We start from the raw sequence: 14,728 nt of genomic DNA, 5'->3' as shown, positions 1-14,728 counted from the left end.
ACAACCTTATTGTAATAGAAATTATTCTTACTGTAACAGATGATAAGTTAAGGTATCAACAGTTTCTGTACTTGAAAGGTTCACACAGCCCATAAGCAGTAGATTGAGAATTCAAGCTCAGGCAGTGAGTCCAGAGTCTGGTCTAATAACCAGTTTAGACTCATAACTGAGTATTTTCTCTTTCACTAAGAAGGAAGAGATGTTATAAATAACTGTCATGTTTCTGACTTTTGAACTAATAGGCTCACACTGACTGAGAGCTAAAGCTAACTTCCTCTTGTATATTCTTTTAGCTGATATAGCCCAGAGGTACAGGATAAGCAAATACCCAACCCTCAAATTATTTCGTAATGGAATGATGATGAAGAGAGAATACAGGGGCCAGCGATCAGTGAAGGCGCTCGCAGACTACATCAGGCAACAGAAAAGTAACCCAGTCCACGAGATTCAAAGTTTAGATGAAGTCACCACTCTTGATGTAAGTTACCTTATGGTGGATAAAGTATACATTGCCTGTGTAATTAATGCAAACAAACCATAGTGTGAATACAGAATCTACACATTCTTTTACAATTTACTACAGTATATTTGACATATACATACCAGAAAGAATTTGTCTGGGATTAATTCTCAAGGGAAATGCTACTGTTTACTGAATTTCCAGGGAACATTAGCATATGTAGCATGTGTAGCATGCAGTAAAGCTGCACTAATTGAATTAATGTAGGCAGAGAAGTCAAAATTATAAACAGAAGTTTAAGTCAAGCATACACATCAAAGTTTTTCTATTTCCTTTGATTGATACCTGCAGAGTGTCTACTTTAATCCCCTTTTTCAGCTCTATCTACAATTTAGTATCCTTTAAAATAGCCCCTCTTGATTAACATAGCAAACCCCTTCTCTGTAAAATAAGTAATTTTTAAAAAATAACACACAACACCAAAAGCAAAACCTGTAGTGTTTAGTCTTTATTGCTATCACTATAAGGTGACAAGTTAATAAATTAGCTGGTTGCCATTTTGTGGTTGCTGTTGCAGGAACATGGCTCCTGAGCCAAACATGAAGAACATTATTGCTCATATCACAGCAGGCCTTGTGAGCCTGTGAGCCTGTCTTGTTATTGCTGTCCCAGTCCCTAAGTCCTGTGAGAGACCATGATGGATGCTCATACAGGCAATAGGTTCAGGAAGGGAGGGCTAGGCTTGGGGAGCTTGCCATATCAGAGCAAGCAGTAAATTCTCCTTTTTTGTCTTTACCAAGACAGTATGCCATACCTTAATGTTTTGGCTGCAAGCACAGAACTGGCTTGTAGAGAGAAGGGACAGGGTCTTATGCAGTAAGAAAGACAGTGCCACGTAGAGGCATGTGAGGGACCCATGGAAGAATGGGAATGATGCAGTTTTAATAAATTTATAGCTACATTTTATTGTATCAAATATTGTTTTCAACCCAGCGTAATTGTTGGTAGTTTTAGACTAGATATTAAATGTTATTACCACATTCAGTTATTCTTCAGTTGAACTAATAGAATTACAACCAGAGCTACCCAAGTTCCAGAACAAACAGTCAATGAAGTAGCATTCTCTTAGAATTATATGTCTTGCAAAATAATTAGACACTTTATTTTACAGCGCAGCAAGAGAAATATCATTGGATACTTTGAGCAGAAGGATTCAGATAATTACAGAGTTTTTGAAAGAGTAGCAAGTATTTTGCATGATGACTGTACCTTCCTTTCTGCTTTTGGGTAAGTATATTTACCAGCAGCCTTCTAGAAGGTGAACTTGGCTGTCACATTCAGTTCTTGCCGTTGCTGGTCATGTTCTGAAGATTACCTCCCCACAGATGACCTCAGTCCTTTCAAAGTCACCAACCAGTGTTTATACATATGGTTCATTCTTTAAGGGCCTTAAACCATTTTCTCTCATGTTATGTTTCAGAATGTAGGTAAAAGCGTCAGAATGGCTCAGTTAACAATGAGCTCTTTTATGCTCTTATTTGATTTATTCACTGACCCTTACGCAAGATAAACTGCTAACCCATGACAGCTCTCCTGACTGAGCATGTTCTTTGTAGTTAAGAAGTAGAGGTTTTGTTATCTTCCTTCATCCCCATGTCTTTACCACCTTCCTTTATATCTTTTTTTGTCTCAAAAATAACACCCCCACCCTCTACACACATATACACCTCCCTCTGCCTCCCAAACAGGACCTCATACATGCTAAGCTTGTGGTCTACCCCGGTCTGTAGCCCCAGCCCTACTGTTCGCCTTTCTAAGATTGATCTCCTCACTCCTGTAGACTGTCCTTTTATCTCTCTCTGGGACTTTGATCCATCAATTCTCCCTGCTTTCTTATGGTTTCACCCTTACAGAAACTGCATTCTTTTTCCAAAATGGTACTCCTCTCTTCTGACTCACCACTTTTATCTCTTGAGCTATAATGCCATCTCTGTCTTTTCATTTCTACATTTTTAAAGGTTAGTTTATGCTTGGTTACCTTGACTTTCTTAAACTCTTCCAAATAAAAACCCACCTCCATCCTAATGAAGTGTGTCTCCAAATAGTCACAAATGCCTCCTTCATCGTCCAGTCCAGTGGGTTTTCTCCAGTTTAATCCCCCAAGTTCTCTGAAGGCTGACACATCACTTCCCTTCTATTTTCTCCTTTTGTCAACACTTGAAAGTGCATCTCTCTGATCTGCTTTGCAGTTTATTTCTCTTTCTTTTTATTTCAAGGTCCTGTCCTATACCATCTCTTCTTGGAGGTTATCTCAGCCACCTTTGGCTTTTGTGTGGTGTTACTTATTTCATCTGGGGCTCTTTATGGCTATGTTAGTCTGGTCGCAATAGCTATTGTGATTCCTTCTCCAGTTGATGACTTCTACTCTTGGTCCTTGCTTTCATGCCGTGGTGGATTTTATTGGTGCCTCACTGTGAGCCTTATCAGTGTTGTGAAGATCAGGGTACAGCATAGGCAGGGAACACCTCCAGCCTGGGCTTTCACATCACTGCTGTACTGTACCGCCATATCGCCTAACGCAAATACTTGGAGCTAGCTTCTGCCTCAGAGCCTTTGTCCTTCCTGCTCCTGTATCTGGAAGTAATTTTAGTTTTTTAGGGTTTACAGAGTGGCTGCACTAATTTGCATCCCCTCCAACAGTGAGTGAGGCTTCTTCTTTTCCACAACCTTGCCAGCATTTGCTGTCAGTTGTTTTGTCGATCTTAGCCATTCTGAGTGGGATGAGATGAAATCTCAAATGTTTTAATTTGCATCGTCCTAATTGCTATGGATGATGAACGCTTTTTGAGGTATTTCTTAGCCATTTTTATTTCTTCTATTAAGAACTCTCTGTAGAAACTTGCCCATATTTTAAATTGAGTCATTTCTTTCCTTGACTTTTTGTTTTTTTGAGTTCTTTGTATGCTGGTTATTAATTTTCTTTGAGATGTATAGCTAGCAATGATTCTCATTCTGTGGGTTTCTTTTTCACTCGCTTGATTGCTTCCTTAGCTGTACAGAAACTTTTTAGTGTTGCGAAGTTCCAGTTATCAATTGTTAGTCCTAAGTCCTTGGCCAATTGAGTCCTGCTCAGAAAGTCCTTCCTTCACCCATATCTCATAGGGCACTGCCGTGCTTTCTTCCAGCAGTTTTAGTGTTTTGGGTTTCAAACTGAGATCTTTAATACATTTGGATCTATTTTCTATGCAGGGTTATAGGGATGAGTCTAATTTAATTCCTCTGAGTGTGGACATAGTTTTCTCAGAACCATTTGTTGAAGATGTCATCTTTTCTCTAATATAGGTATGTCTTTGCCTCTTTGTCGAATATCAAATGGGGTAGTTACAAGTACTCATGTTTGTTGGGTCTCCTATTTTGTTCTGTTGGCTCATGTCTGTTATGTGCCAGTACGATACTGTACTTTTTTTTTTTTATCATTGTGGCTTTATAATATGTCTTAAGATTTGAAATAGCAATCCCTCCAGTATTCTTTTTGCTCAGGATTGTTTTGGCTATTCCAAGTCTTTTCTGCTTCTGTATGAATTTAGGATTTTGTTTTCTATTTCAGTGAAGTGTTCAGTGAAGATATTTTGATTTGTTCTGCATTGAATCTATAAATTTCTTTTGGTTGGATGGTCATTTTCACAATATTAAATCTAATCCATGAATAGGATGTCTTTCTCAACCTTTTCATAGATTTGAAGCTTTTTTTAGAGGTCTTTGGTTGGGTTTATTCCAAGATATTTTGTTGTTTTTGATACTGTTATAAATTGGAAGTGCGCCCCTGAGCTCTTTCTCAGTGTGTGTTGTTAGTGTGTAGTAAAACTACTGATTGTGTACTCTGCCACTTTTCTGAAATTGTTGATTATTTTTAGAAGTTTTCTGGTGGAGTTTTGGAGATCTCATTTATATAATGTTATGCCATTTGCAAATAGAGACGATTTGACTCTTTCTTATTAGTATACCTATAATTTCCCTTTCTTGTCTTATCAATCCAGCTAGTGTTTATAGCACTGTATTGCGAAGGAGTGTTGGGAGTAGTTAGGCAGCTCTGTCTTGCTCCTAATTTTAAGGGGATTACTTAGTTTTTCTTCATTTAGAATGTTGGCTGTAGGTTTATCATGGTTTTTATTATGTTGAGATACATTTCCTCCAGTCCTACACTCTCTAGAGATTTTATCATGAAAACATGTTGTATTCTGTCAAAGAATTTTTTTCTGCATCTATTGAGATACTCATTTGATTTTTGACTTTTAAGTCCATTTATATGATTTATTATATATACTGACTTGTGGATGTTGAACCAATCCTGTGTTTCCGGGACTAAGCCACTTTACTCATGGTGGGTGATCTTCTTGATATGTGTTTGGATTCAGTTTGCTAGTATTTATTGAGGATTTTACATCTGTTCATCAGGGGTAACAGTCTGAACTTGTTTGTTGTGTCTTTACCTGATTTGGGTTTTAAAATAATACTGACTTCAAATACTGGGTTTTAGAGTTCTCCTTCTCTTTCTTTCTTTCTTTCTTTTTTTTTTTTTTTTTTTTTTTTTTTTTTTTTTTTGCAGAATTTTAGGAAACCTTGGTTATAGTTCTTTGAAAGTCTGGTAGATATCTGTTGTGAATCCAACTGGACCTGTACTTTCATAGTTGGAAGGTTTTTATTACAGTTTCAATTAACTCCTTTGTTGTGGATCTGTTTAGGTCATTGGTCTCTTCTTGCCTTACCTTTAATATTTTGGATGAATCAAGAAATTCATCTATTTCTTTCATATTTTCAACTTAATGAAATAGAGTTTTAAAAAGTATTTCTTTAGTGTTTGTTATAATATTTCCTGCTCATTTCGGATTCTGTTAATTTGGGTTGTTGCTTGCTTGCTTTTTGTTAAGTGGGCCAAGAGTCTGTAAATCTTGTTTATCATCTCAAAGAATCAGCTAGAATAATTAATTCTTCATTTCTTCTTTCTTTCTAATTCATTGATTTCTGCTTTGATTTTTACTTCTTGCTGGGTTTGAGTTTGGTTTGTTCTTGTTTTTCCAAGTTCTTGAGCTACATCATTAAGTCATTTATTTGTGCTCTCTGAGTTTTTAATGTAGGTACTTAGACCTATAAACTTTCTTCTTAGAATTTTTTTTAATAGGTCTGAGAAATTTTATTTTGTTGTGGTTTCATTTTCATTTAGTTCCAGGAATATTTTGGTTTCTCTTGATTTCTTCTTTGATATACTCATTTAATTTCAACTTTTTGTTTTTAGAATATCACACCACACGTGACTGCTACATGTCTACCCCTTTTTCTTCTTCCACCAACTCCTCTTGTCCCTCTACTCCTCTCAAATTCATGGCCTCTTCTTAATTATTATTTTACATATATAAATACATATATACGTATACATGTGTGTACACACACATACATTGCTGCGTCCATTTAGTATATATTTATTTAGGGCTAACCATTTGAGATTGGATAACCTGTCAGTGGGCTCATTCCTAGAGAAGACTGATTTTGCTTCTCTCAGCAGCCATTAATTGCCTTAGTTCTTTGAGGGGTAGGGTCTTGTGCGATTTCCCCCAACCATGTTGGAATGCCAACTATTATTGTCACTGTGCAGGCCTTGTTTATACAGTCATATTGTTGAGATTCCATAGGTACAGCTTCTGAGACATATTGAAGACACAGTCTCCCAGCAGAGACATCCAAATTCTCTGGCTCTTATAGTTTTCCTGTCCCCTCTTCTGCTATGTTCTCTGAACTTTTATGTAGGTGTTGTATTGGAGATTTATCAACTGGTTTCGGTACTTCATGTCAGTTGAGGCACCACAATTTTAACCAGTTGTGAATTTTTTTTTTAATAGTGTGAGGGTCTAGAGAGATGGCTCAGTGGTTAATAGCACTGTTTGTTCTTCCAGAGGTCCTGAGTTCAATTCCCAGCAACCACATTGTGGCTCACAACCACCGATACTGGGATCTGAATCCCTCTTCTAGAATGCAGGTGTACATACAGATAGAGCACTCATATACATAAAATAAATAAAATCTTAAAAAAAAAATAGTCTCGGTCTCCTGACAAGAAGCTTCTTTGATAAGTGATGAGCTGTGTGTATCTGTGGGTATAAGTACTTCAAATGCAACTAAAAATTAAACTAGTTTAGGAAAATGGAAGTAGTAAGTTCTCGAGGTTCCGTGACTTCACCAGCTGTGGATTATTGGCTAGGTTTGCAGCACAAAGGCACAGCTCCCTTGTGTTGAACAGGCCTTAAGTCTAATTATACAGCTTTTGTTTGCCCTAATAGATGCCGCTATTGCACACTTGGGGATGTCTTGCCATGGTCGGCACTGTATGGTTTGTAGGCTTTGTAGCTGGGTGGGATTGTTGTGTTCTCCCTTGGCTGTTTCATAGCCCCTTCAACTATGAGAGCCAAGTCCTCAGGAAGGAGGCTTTCAAGTCACTTCTAGCTTCTTTCATTCAGCAACAGTTCTAAGGGGCAACCAAGGACAGTGTCAGTGGCCTGTATTATTTAGGGGGTCTCTTAACTCCCCTATCAACAACCAGCAGGAAGGTGTTCCAGGCCTGACACTGGAGTTTTCATTACACATAGTTATGGTTCTTGGAGGGAGCATCACACCAAGTGGTGTAATTTCATTGAAACTCCATATATATGTACATACACTCATTTATGTATACGTATATATTAATTTATATGTACTCTTAAGTAAGCATAAAATAGTATTTCCCTGTGGTTTTTCAAACATCTTTAGTGTTACTTATCCCTCTTTATTTTCTGTATCTTTCTTAGTATTGCCCCTCTTTCCTTTTCTCATTTCCCTCTTCATCGTGCCCTTGTCTCACTAACGAAGAGGTTCTTTATTATATTCTTACTTGAGTCAATCTAGGTTAGCACACTGTACTTCTTTTTCTGGACTACTCTGCTCAGAAATTAAAGATGTATCAGTGTTTATTTAATCCTCAAATTATGTAGAGAACGAGTAGCTAACTCATTTGATTTAGGCTTTTCTGCAGGATTCTCTCACCAAATATTTATTGTACTAGGTAAATATTTGTTATACAAGACCAAATGTTTGTATGCCAGATACTGTACTAGACCTAGGAAATGACAGTGTTCAACTGCACAAACATGTCTTCTAAAACTGGGTTTTTATGATGTAGGTTATTTCAGTTATTTTTTAGAATTTCATATTTAAAAAGTAACAATTAGAAAGTTAACATAGTTTTTATTAAACTCTGTGAACAAATTATTATCCTTAGTCTGTAGGTAAAAATCAGTCTAGCGTCTAAATTTCTGTCATGCTGATCCTGTATTGTAAAATCCTAATACCAAAGCAGCTGACTGAAATGGTATTTTAAGAAGTCTGCCTTTAAACATATGCTTGTCTTGGTATTGCATAGTCTTGTGAATGGGACAGATGCTAAACAAGTTTATATTTCATGTATTTATAATTTGTACCTTGCAATGATTAATGAATTCTGTTTTATTAAAGTACATTGTTTTAAGTGTTTTCCTTAAAACATTATTATTATGTTTTCCTCATATCAGAGATCTTTCAAAGCCAGAAAGGTACAGTGGAGACAATTTAATCTACAAGCCACCAGGGGTGAGTTGCTGTTTTACCATGTGCTTAAGACAATACATTTAATACATGTATAATACAAGCAATAGCTATATTTTAAATGCTAGTAGAATCATACATTAATTTTCAACTTTTTTAAGTACCAGAGCTTGAACCCAAGGCTTGTGTATACCAGGCAAGTGCTCAGATACTTATACATGCTGGTCTCACTAAGGTGCCAGGCTTGCCTTGAATTTGAGATACTTCTGCCTCAAACTCCAGAATATAGCAATTAAAGGCTTGTGCTACCTATCAGTGGACTTAGAGAGGGACAGGGAAGAGATGAGGGAGGGAGGGTGGGATTGGGATGGAATGAGGGAGGGGGCTACAGCTGGGATACAAAGTGAGTAAACTGTAATTAATAAAAAAAAATTAAAAATAGGGCTGGAGAGGTGGCCCAGCGGTTCAGAGCTCTGACTGCTCTTCCAGAGGTCATGAGTTCAGTTCCCAGCAACAACATGGTAGCTCACAACCATCTATAATGTAATCTAATGCCCTCTTCTGGCATTAGATAAGGCAGAGTAGTGTGTACATAATAGATCTTAAAAAAAAATAATAATATTAAAAAAAATTTAAAAAGGCATATGCTACCATGACTAAATAATGCAACTTTGAAACTGTCATGGTCTAGTAAGCCATGTTTCAGAGCGAAGATTGGTCTGCAGAAGCCTGAAGTCCCAGACCTGAAATGACATTGCAGCCCACTGGCTCCAGTTCTCTTCTCCCGTCTCTTTCGCATTCAGTCTGGGAGCCAAACGTTAAAGATGGAGAGCAGCCATGTCTCTCAGTAGTACCCCGTCTGCCAACCTCCAAACCTGCTGTGGCAGAAGTTACCTTTCTGACAATAAAAGCACCTAGTTTGCTTTAAACTTGACTAAGCTATTTTCTCTTTCTTTTTTCAAAATATATTTATATTTGGAGAATTTCATACAATATGTCATATTAACTGTCCTCTATCCAGTTCTTCCCAGATCTATTCCTTTTCCCTCCCCATCCAACTTTGTGTCCTTTCCCCCCTTTTCTTTTCTTTCTTTCTTTCTTTCTTTCTTTCTTTCTTTTTTTTTTTTTTTTAAATACATCAAGACTAGCTTGTAGTATTCTTGGTGTGTGGCCTTCCTCTAGAGAGAGTTTGGCTTAGTAGGGCCCGAATAATGATAGGAACAACTAAGAGGCAAAATTTGCAGTATGTGTTCTCGCCAGTTGACATTAGGATCAATCACCATGAATGTTTCACATTCCAAAGATAGAAACATGAATATTTTTTGGGGGGTCATGGTTTGGTTTTGGGTTTGTATTTGTTTGTTTGTATTTGGAGACAGGGTCTCTGTTATACAGCTCTGGCTGTCCTGGAACTCACTATGTAGACTGGCCTCAGACTCACTAGAGAGCCACCTGCTTTGCCTTCCCAAGTGCTGGGCTTAAAGGCATGTATCATCACACCTGACCAATGTCACATTTTCATTTTAATGTGTGTATTATGTTTTGAGACAAGTTATTTTTCGTGTAGAGAAATAATTCATCATTACTTTTATAGCTCATTTTCTATTCCTAATTTAGATAGTATTTTAACCCTTTTTGTTGTTGTTATAACATGATATCTGAGGTGAGGTGCTTAAAAAGAAAAGAGGCTTCTTTTGCTCACACTTGTGAAACTCAAAGTCTACTCACAAGTCTTCCCTTAACTGTGTCACAACATAATGGAGGAGTAGAAAGGAGAAAGCCATGTGCAGAATGTGTTACCTAGTGAGATAGGAAACCAGAGACCAGCCAAGACCAATCTTGCTCTTTAATAACAAGTTAATCCTGCAAAACTGAACCGTGGTCCCACAAATCTATGTTAATCCCCTCTGGGGGAGGCACCTCAGTGACTTAATCACTCTCCACCCTCCACTACTTTGTGAAAAGTTCTATTACTCCTTGAATCTACACATGGGACTGAGCTTTCAGCTTGAGAACTTTTAGAGGACACACACAAGCTGTTTTCAAGCTCAAACAGAGGGGCCTTTGCCTGTCTTTTTCTTAGCTGAGTTTCATTAGTAGTAATTACACAGTGCCATTGTCTCTAGCTAATCAAACTCAGTAGTGCCTTTAGTGTAATGTGAGTATGGCCACTGGCCTTAGACTGTGCTGTCTTCTGGCTATATTATGCTGGGAGTGTCTCTTAGTTTCCGAGTGCTTTGGATTTTGTCATTAAGAAAAGTAAGTGATGAGGTAAAAACTTGTTATGTGGGAAAGACAGAAGAATAAATGAATCATCACCTGCAACAGTGTTGGACGCAATAAGCTGAACTAAATGTTAGTCTTTAAATTATTTTATGTTTATGATATGCTCTGATTTTGAGTGGAAACAATCATATAGGTGATTCCCACTAGAGTTGCATTTGCCTTAGATCCCCAGCATCTTTTCTTTTTCAAAGTGAGTTTGAGATTCTCTTACAACATTTTCATTTGAAAGAAATAGTCTCATTACTTCATTTGGGTAGTTTTCTTTGTAAAACAGTCTGCCTTTGGTGAAATCGCTGATAGATAATTGTCTTAAATCTGGGGAGGGTCTTTTATATCACAAGTTAGATTGCCGAGTTCCTAATTACCAAAGATACGTCCTTTTTCTCTTTAATTTAATTTTATTTATGTATTTATTTATTACAATTTATTCACTTTGTATCCCCACTGCAGCCTCCTCCCTCGTCTCCTCCCAGTCCCATCCTCCCTCCTTCTTCTTCTCCTGTGTCCTTTCCCTAATTCCCTGATAGGGGAGGACTCCTCCCCTTCTATATGACCCTAGCTTATCAGGTCTCATCAAAGCTGGCTACATCATCTTCCTCTGAGGCCTGGCTAGGCTGTACCCCCCCAGGGGGAGGTGATCAAAGAGCCAGCCACTGAGTTCATGTCAGAGACAGTCCCTGTACCCCTTACTAGGGAGCCCACTTGGAAACTGAGCAGCCAATGGGCTTCCTTTGAACAGGGGATCTAGGTCCTCTCCATGCATGGTCATTAGTTGGAGTATTGGTAGCTGCAGGACCCCCTGTGTCCAGATATTTTGACTCTGTTGCTCTCCTTGTGGAGTTCCTCTCCCCTCCAGGTATTTCTGTCTCCCTCTTCTTCCATAAGGATTCCAGCACTCTGCCCAAAGTTTGGCTATGAGTCTCAGAGATACGTCTTTTTCTAAAAGGACAAAACTATTATCCTTTTCTTAGAAATTTATATTTGATGTGCCTGGGTTTGTAGGTGGATATTAAAATGTATTTTGCCAGCAAAGATTACAGTAATCTGATTTTTATTTCTGCTTTTGTAACAGCGTTCCGTGCCAGACATGGTGTACTTGGGATCTATGACAAATTTTGATGTAACTTACAACTGGATTCAAGATAAATGTGTCCCTCTTGTCCGAGAAATAACATTTGAAAATGGAGAGGTAACTCCAGTGTGGTGATTTTAATTCAGTATGTGAGAGAATATATTGCCTCTGTTCCTCATGCTATTTAGCAGTTACCAGTTAGAAGAATCATACATTGGGCACAGATGTATCCTCGCTGTTTCTATAGTGCTTTGGCACTGGCTTCCCACCTTCCCCAATAGCAGTAGTTGAAAATGGCTGGAAAGCAATTCTGATGTGCTTCTGATACCTATCCTCGGGTAAGGACCCTTGTCTGATCATTAAGATAAGTGATATTTGTGCTTCATGCTGAGGCAGTTCCTCAGTTTCACCCTCCAAAGGATATCTAATGGAGATAACTACATGTGGAGGCCCTTTTTGAACTTTTTTATACAAATAAGAACATGGCATTTGTTAAGATTAAATTATTCAAATCTGCTGTTTCTTCTGTTTCTTTTACTCTCAAGTAACAGTAATACAAATTCTAATAGCACTTTGTCATTTTCAAGGTGGTTTTATGTGTACATATTGAAAGACACATAGAGGGCCAGCTGTTTATTAATAATGTTGAGGAACTTTCTTTTGCTTGAAATATGACTGTATTGTGGAGTTTTGTCTTTTATCCTTAAGACCCTTCCCAGCTTTGGTAGGTCTCACATAGTGGAATGGTTTTTATAATACACTTTAGAATAAGCATGAATTTGTGAATCAAATTTGCTTATTGCTGACACACTTATGTTTTGAGTTTTACTTGTGAAGACTGGCAGTAGTAATCAGTGTTTGTCTCACTCTTGGATTAAGAGCTGACTGTACTTCTTTCTTGGATCAACCCTAACTAGCTTCGAGAGCTACCCCTGCAGTCACATATGCAGTACTGGCTAACAGAGTGCTTCTCTATCTCCCTAATGCGGCAACCATTTAATACAGTTCCTCATTTTGTACTGATCCCAACCATAAAATTATTTTGTTGCCATTTCATAACTCTAATTTTGCTCCTGTTACAAATCACAATCTAAATATCTGATACGCAGGCTATATGACCCCTGTGTTGAGAACCACTGGTCTAACAGACTGGCCAAGGCCCTTGCAGGTGACTGCATGTATAAATCAGAACAGGGCACAAGGGCATGTGTGTTTCCTTAGTGCCGCAAGTTTAGTCTTTGTTAAGTTTCGTTGGCTTTTACAGTTAGACCCCCCCTTTTTTTTTCTTCCCGATTCCTTGCAACTGTTAGTTACATGGATTGAGTCCAGACTTGTTCCACTTGGAAAACAGCTAAACTGAATAGAGAGGTCACTGGTTTTTATTGAAAACCTTTTTCTGCAGGAATTGACCGAAGAAGGACTGCCTTTTCTCATACTCTTCCACATGAAAGAGGACACAGAAAGTTTAGAAACATTCCAGAATGAAGTAGCCCGGCAGTTAATAAGTGAAAAAGGTAGACTGTTGGAGGTGTTTATTTTCATCTTTTCTTACTGTCTTTCTCTTCCCTTCCTGTAAGCCTTAGCACACTGAGGATGAAAGTTTCGCAGGTTACTTTAACATGTGTGCTTAGACATAGGGGCAAGGGAGCAGTGAAGTTATGGTGTGAAACAGGGTTTCTTGTGTGTTTACTCTTGTTTTCTGTACCTTGACTGTTTTTCAAAGGGAAAAACAAAAAGCATGAAAAGTAGGGTCCCGGGTGAACAGTATTATTTGGGGAACCATTTTCCAGAGCCTAAATATGTCTCTGATACATTTGCAGAGAGATTTGTAGAGACATTGCTAAAATACAACATACTCTGAGCCACATTTATTCTGGTATGAAAGTTGAGCAGCTGTCTGCATTTCTCCATTGTATCTCAGCAGAATTTGGGATATCAAATGGCTTCCCCTCTGTACTGAGGATAAAAGGTCAAACAACGAAAACTGATGGTGTGGTAAAGAGCTGCCTATTTCAGTCATTTAGTAATTATTCTTGGTTTGAATTTGATTTAAAAGTAGCCATTTAGGCCACCAGGGGCATGAAGATGGTCTCAAAGGTACAGTGTATGTGTCAGACTAGAGAACTGACTCAGAATCTGGGGCGCCTTCACCACAGATGACTGTCAATTGAAGAAATAAGAAATTCACAATAACATTCAAATTTTGGCTTTCTTATAATTTCTGAGGGAATTTTCTCCACCCTGAGAACTAAATATTCTGTTTAGGTTTGTTTTCTGGTCTGTAACAATTACAAAAATGTTGATGTTTTTATTTATTATACTATTTTTGTGAGTTCATGGTCAGATTACAGTTAAGGAAAGGATAGGAGCTCCACAAGGACCAAACGTATCTGGGCACAGGGTCTTTTCTGAGATGGACACTCAACCAAAGTCCATGAGAGGATAAAACCTAGAACCTCTGCTCGGATGTGACCCGTGATAGCTCAGTAATCAATTGGTTTCCCATAGTAAGGGGAACAAGGACTATTTCTAACATGAACTCAATGACTGGCTCTTTGACCTCCCCACCTCCCAAGGGAGGAGCAGTACTGTTAGGCCACAGAGGAGGACTTTGCAGCCAGTCCGGAAAATACCTGACAAAAGCGAGTCATATGAAAGGGGAGGAGGTCCTCCCCTATTAGTGGACTTGGAAAGGGGCAGGGAGGAGATGAGGGAGGGAGGGTGGGATTGGGGAGGGAATGAGGGATACAGCTAGGATACAGAATTAACAAAATGTAACTAATGAGAAAAATAAAATTATGGAAAAAAAATTCTAACGTAGTTCTTAAAATTCTGTTTCTTTCAAAGGTACAATAAATTTCTTACATGCAGATTGTGACAAATTTAGACATCCTCTTCTGCATATCCAGAAAACTCCAGCAGATTGCCCTGTCATAGCCATTGACAGTTTTAGGCATATGTATGTTTTTGGAGATTTTAAGGATGTGTTGTAAGTATCTCCTTTTGTTCTTTTTAAAATTACTAATATGTCCCATAAAGTTGAATGTAAAACAATTTGCTTGGCTAGCCATTTTCACTGTACACTCTGAAAACAATACTCGAGGGTTAGGTATAAGAAGTTAGAGTAGTTCCTTTCCTTGTAGCGTGTGGACTCACTGACTAGAGAACTGCAGGTGTTAGGTGACTGGGAACTAATCTCTGAAAGAAAGATTGTGTTCTGTGAGAAGTTAGCTTTGCTCTGAGGTTGGTCTGTGGCATCACATATCAAGCAAATAAATATCCTAGGTCAGGCTGAAGCATTG

The 14,728-nt window shown here is 38.2% G+C and overlaps 1 protein-coding gene across 1 annotated transcript in view; it reads left to right on the top strand.

The window, feature by feature from the left end:
- Positions 1–14,728, top strand: part of Erp44 (endoplasmic reticulum protein 44) — a 96,708-nt gene that overhangs the window by 64,018 nt on the left and 17,962 nt on the right. The window contains exons 5-10 of the mRNA XM_060379885.1: positions 294–478; positions 1,632–1,747; positions 8,056–8,113; positions 11,427–11,543; positions 12,829–12,940; positions 14,274–14,415. Of these exons, the coding sequence (XP_060235868.1) occupies positions 294–478; positions 1,632–1,747; positions 8,056–8,113; positions 11,427–11,543; positions 12,829–12,940; positions 14,274–14,415 (730 nt within the window). The remainder of the gene's footprint in view (positions 1–293; positions 479–1,631; positions 1,748–8,055; positions 8,114–11,426; positions 11,544–12,828; positions 12,941–14,273; positions 14,416–14,728) is intronic.

This window comes from Meriones unguiculatus, chromosome 3, assembly GCF_030254825.1.
Source record: "Meriones unguiculatus strain TT.TT164.6M chromosome 3, Bangor_MerUng_6.1, whole genome shotgun sequence".
NCBI classification, from domain to species: Eukaryota; Metazoa; Chordata; class Mammalia; order Rodentia; family Muridae; genus Meriones; species Meriones unguiculatus.
The sequence above is the reverse complement of the archived record's forward strand: the minus strand, read 5'-3'. Positions and strand labels throughout refer to the sequence as shown.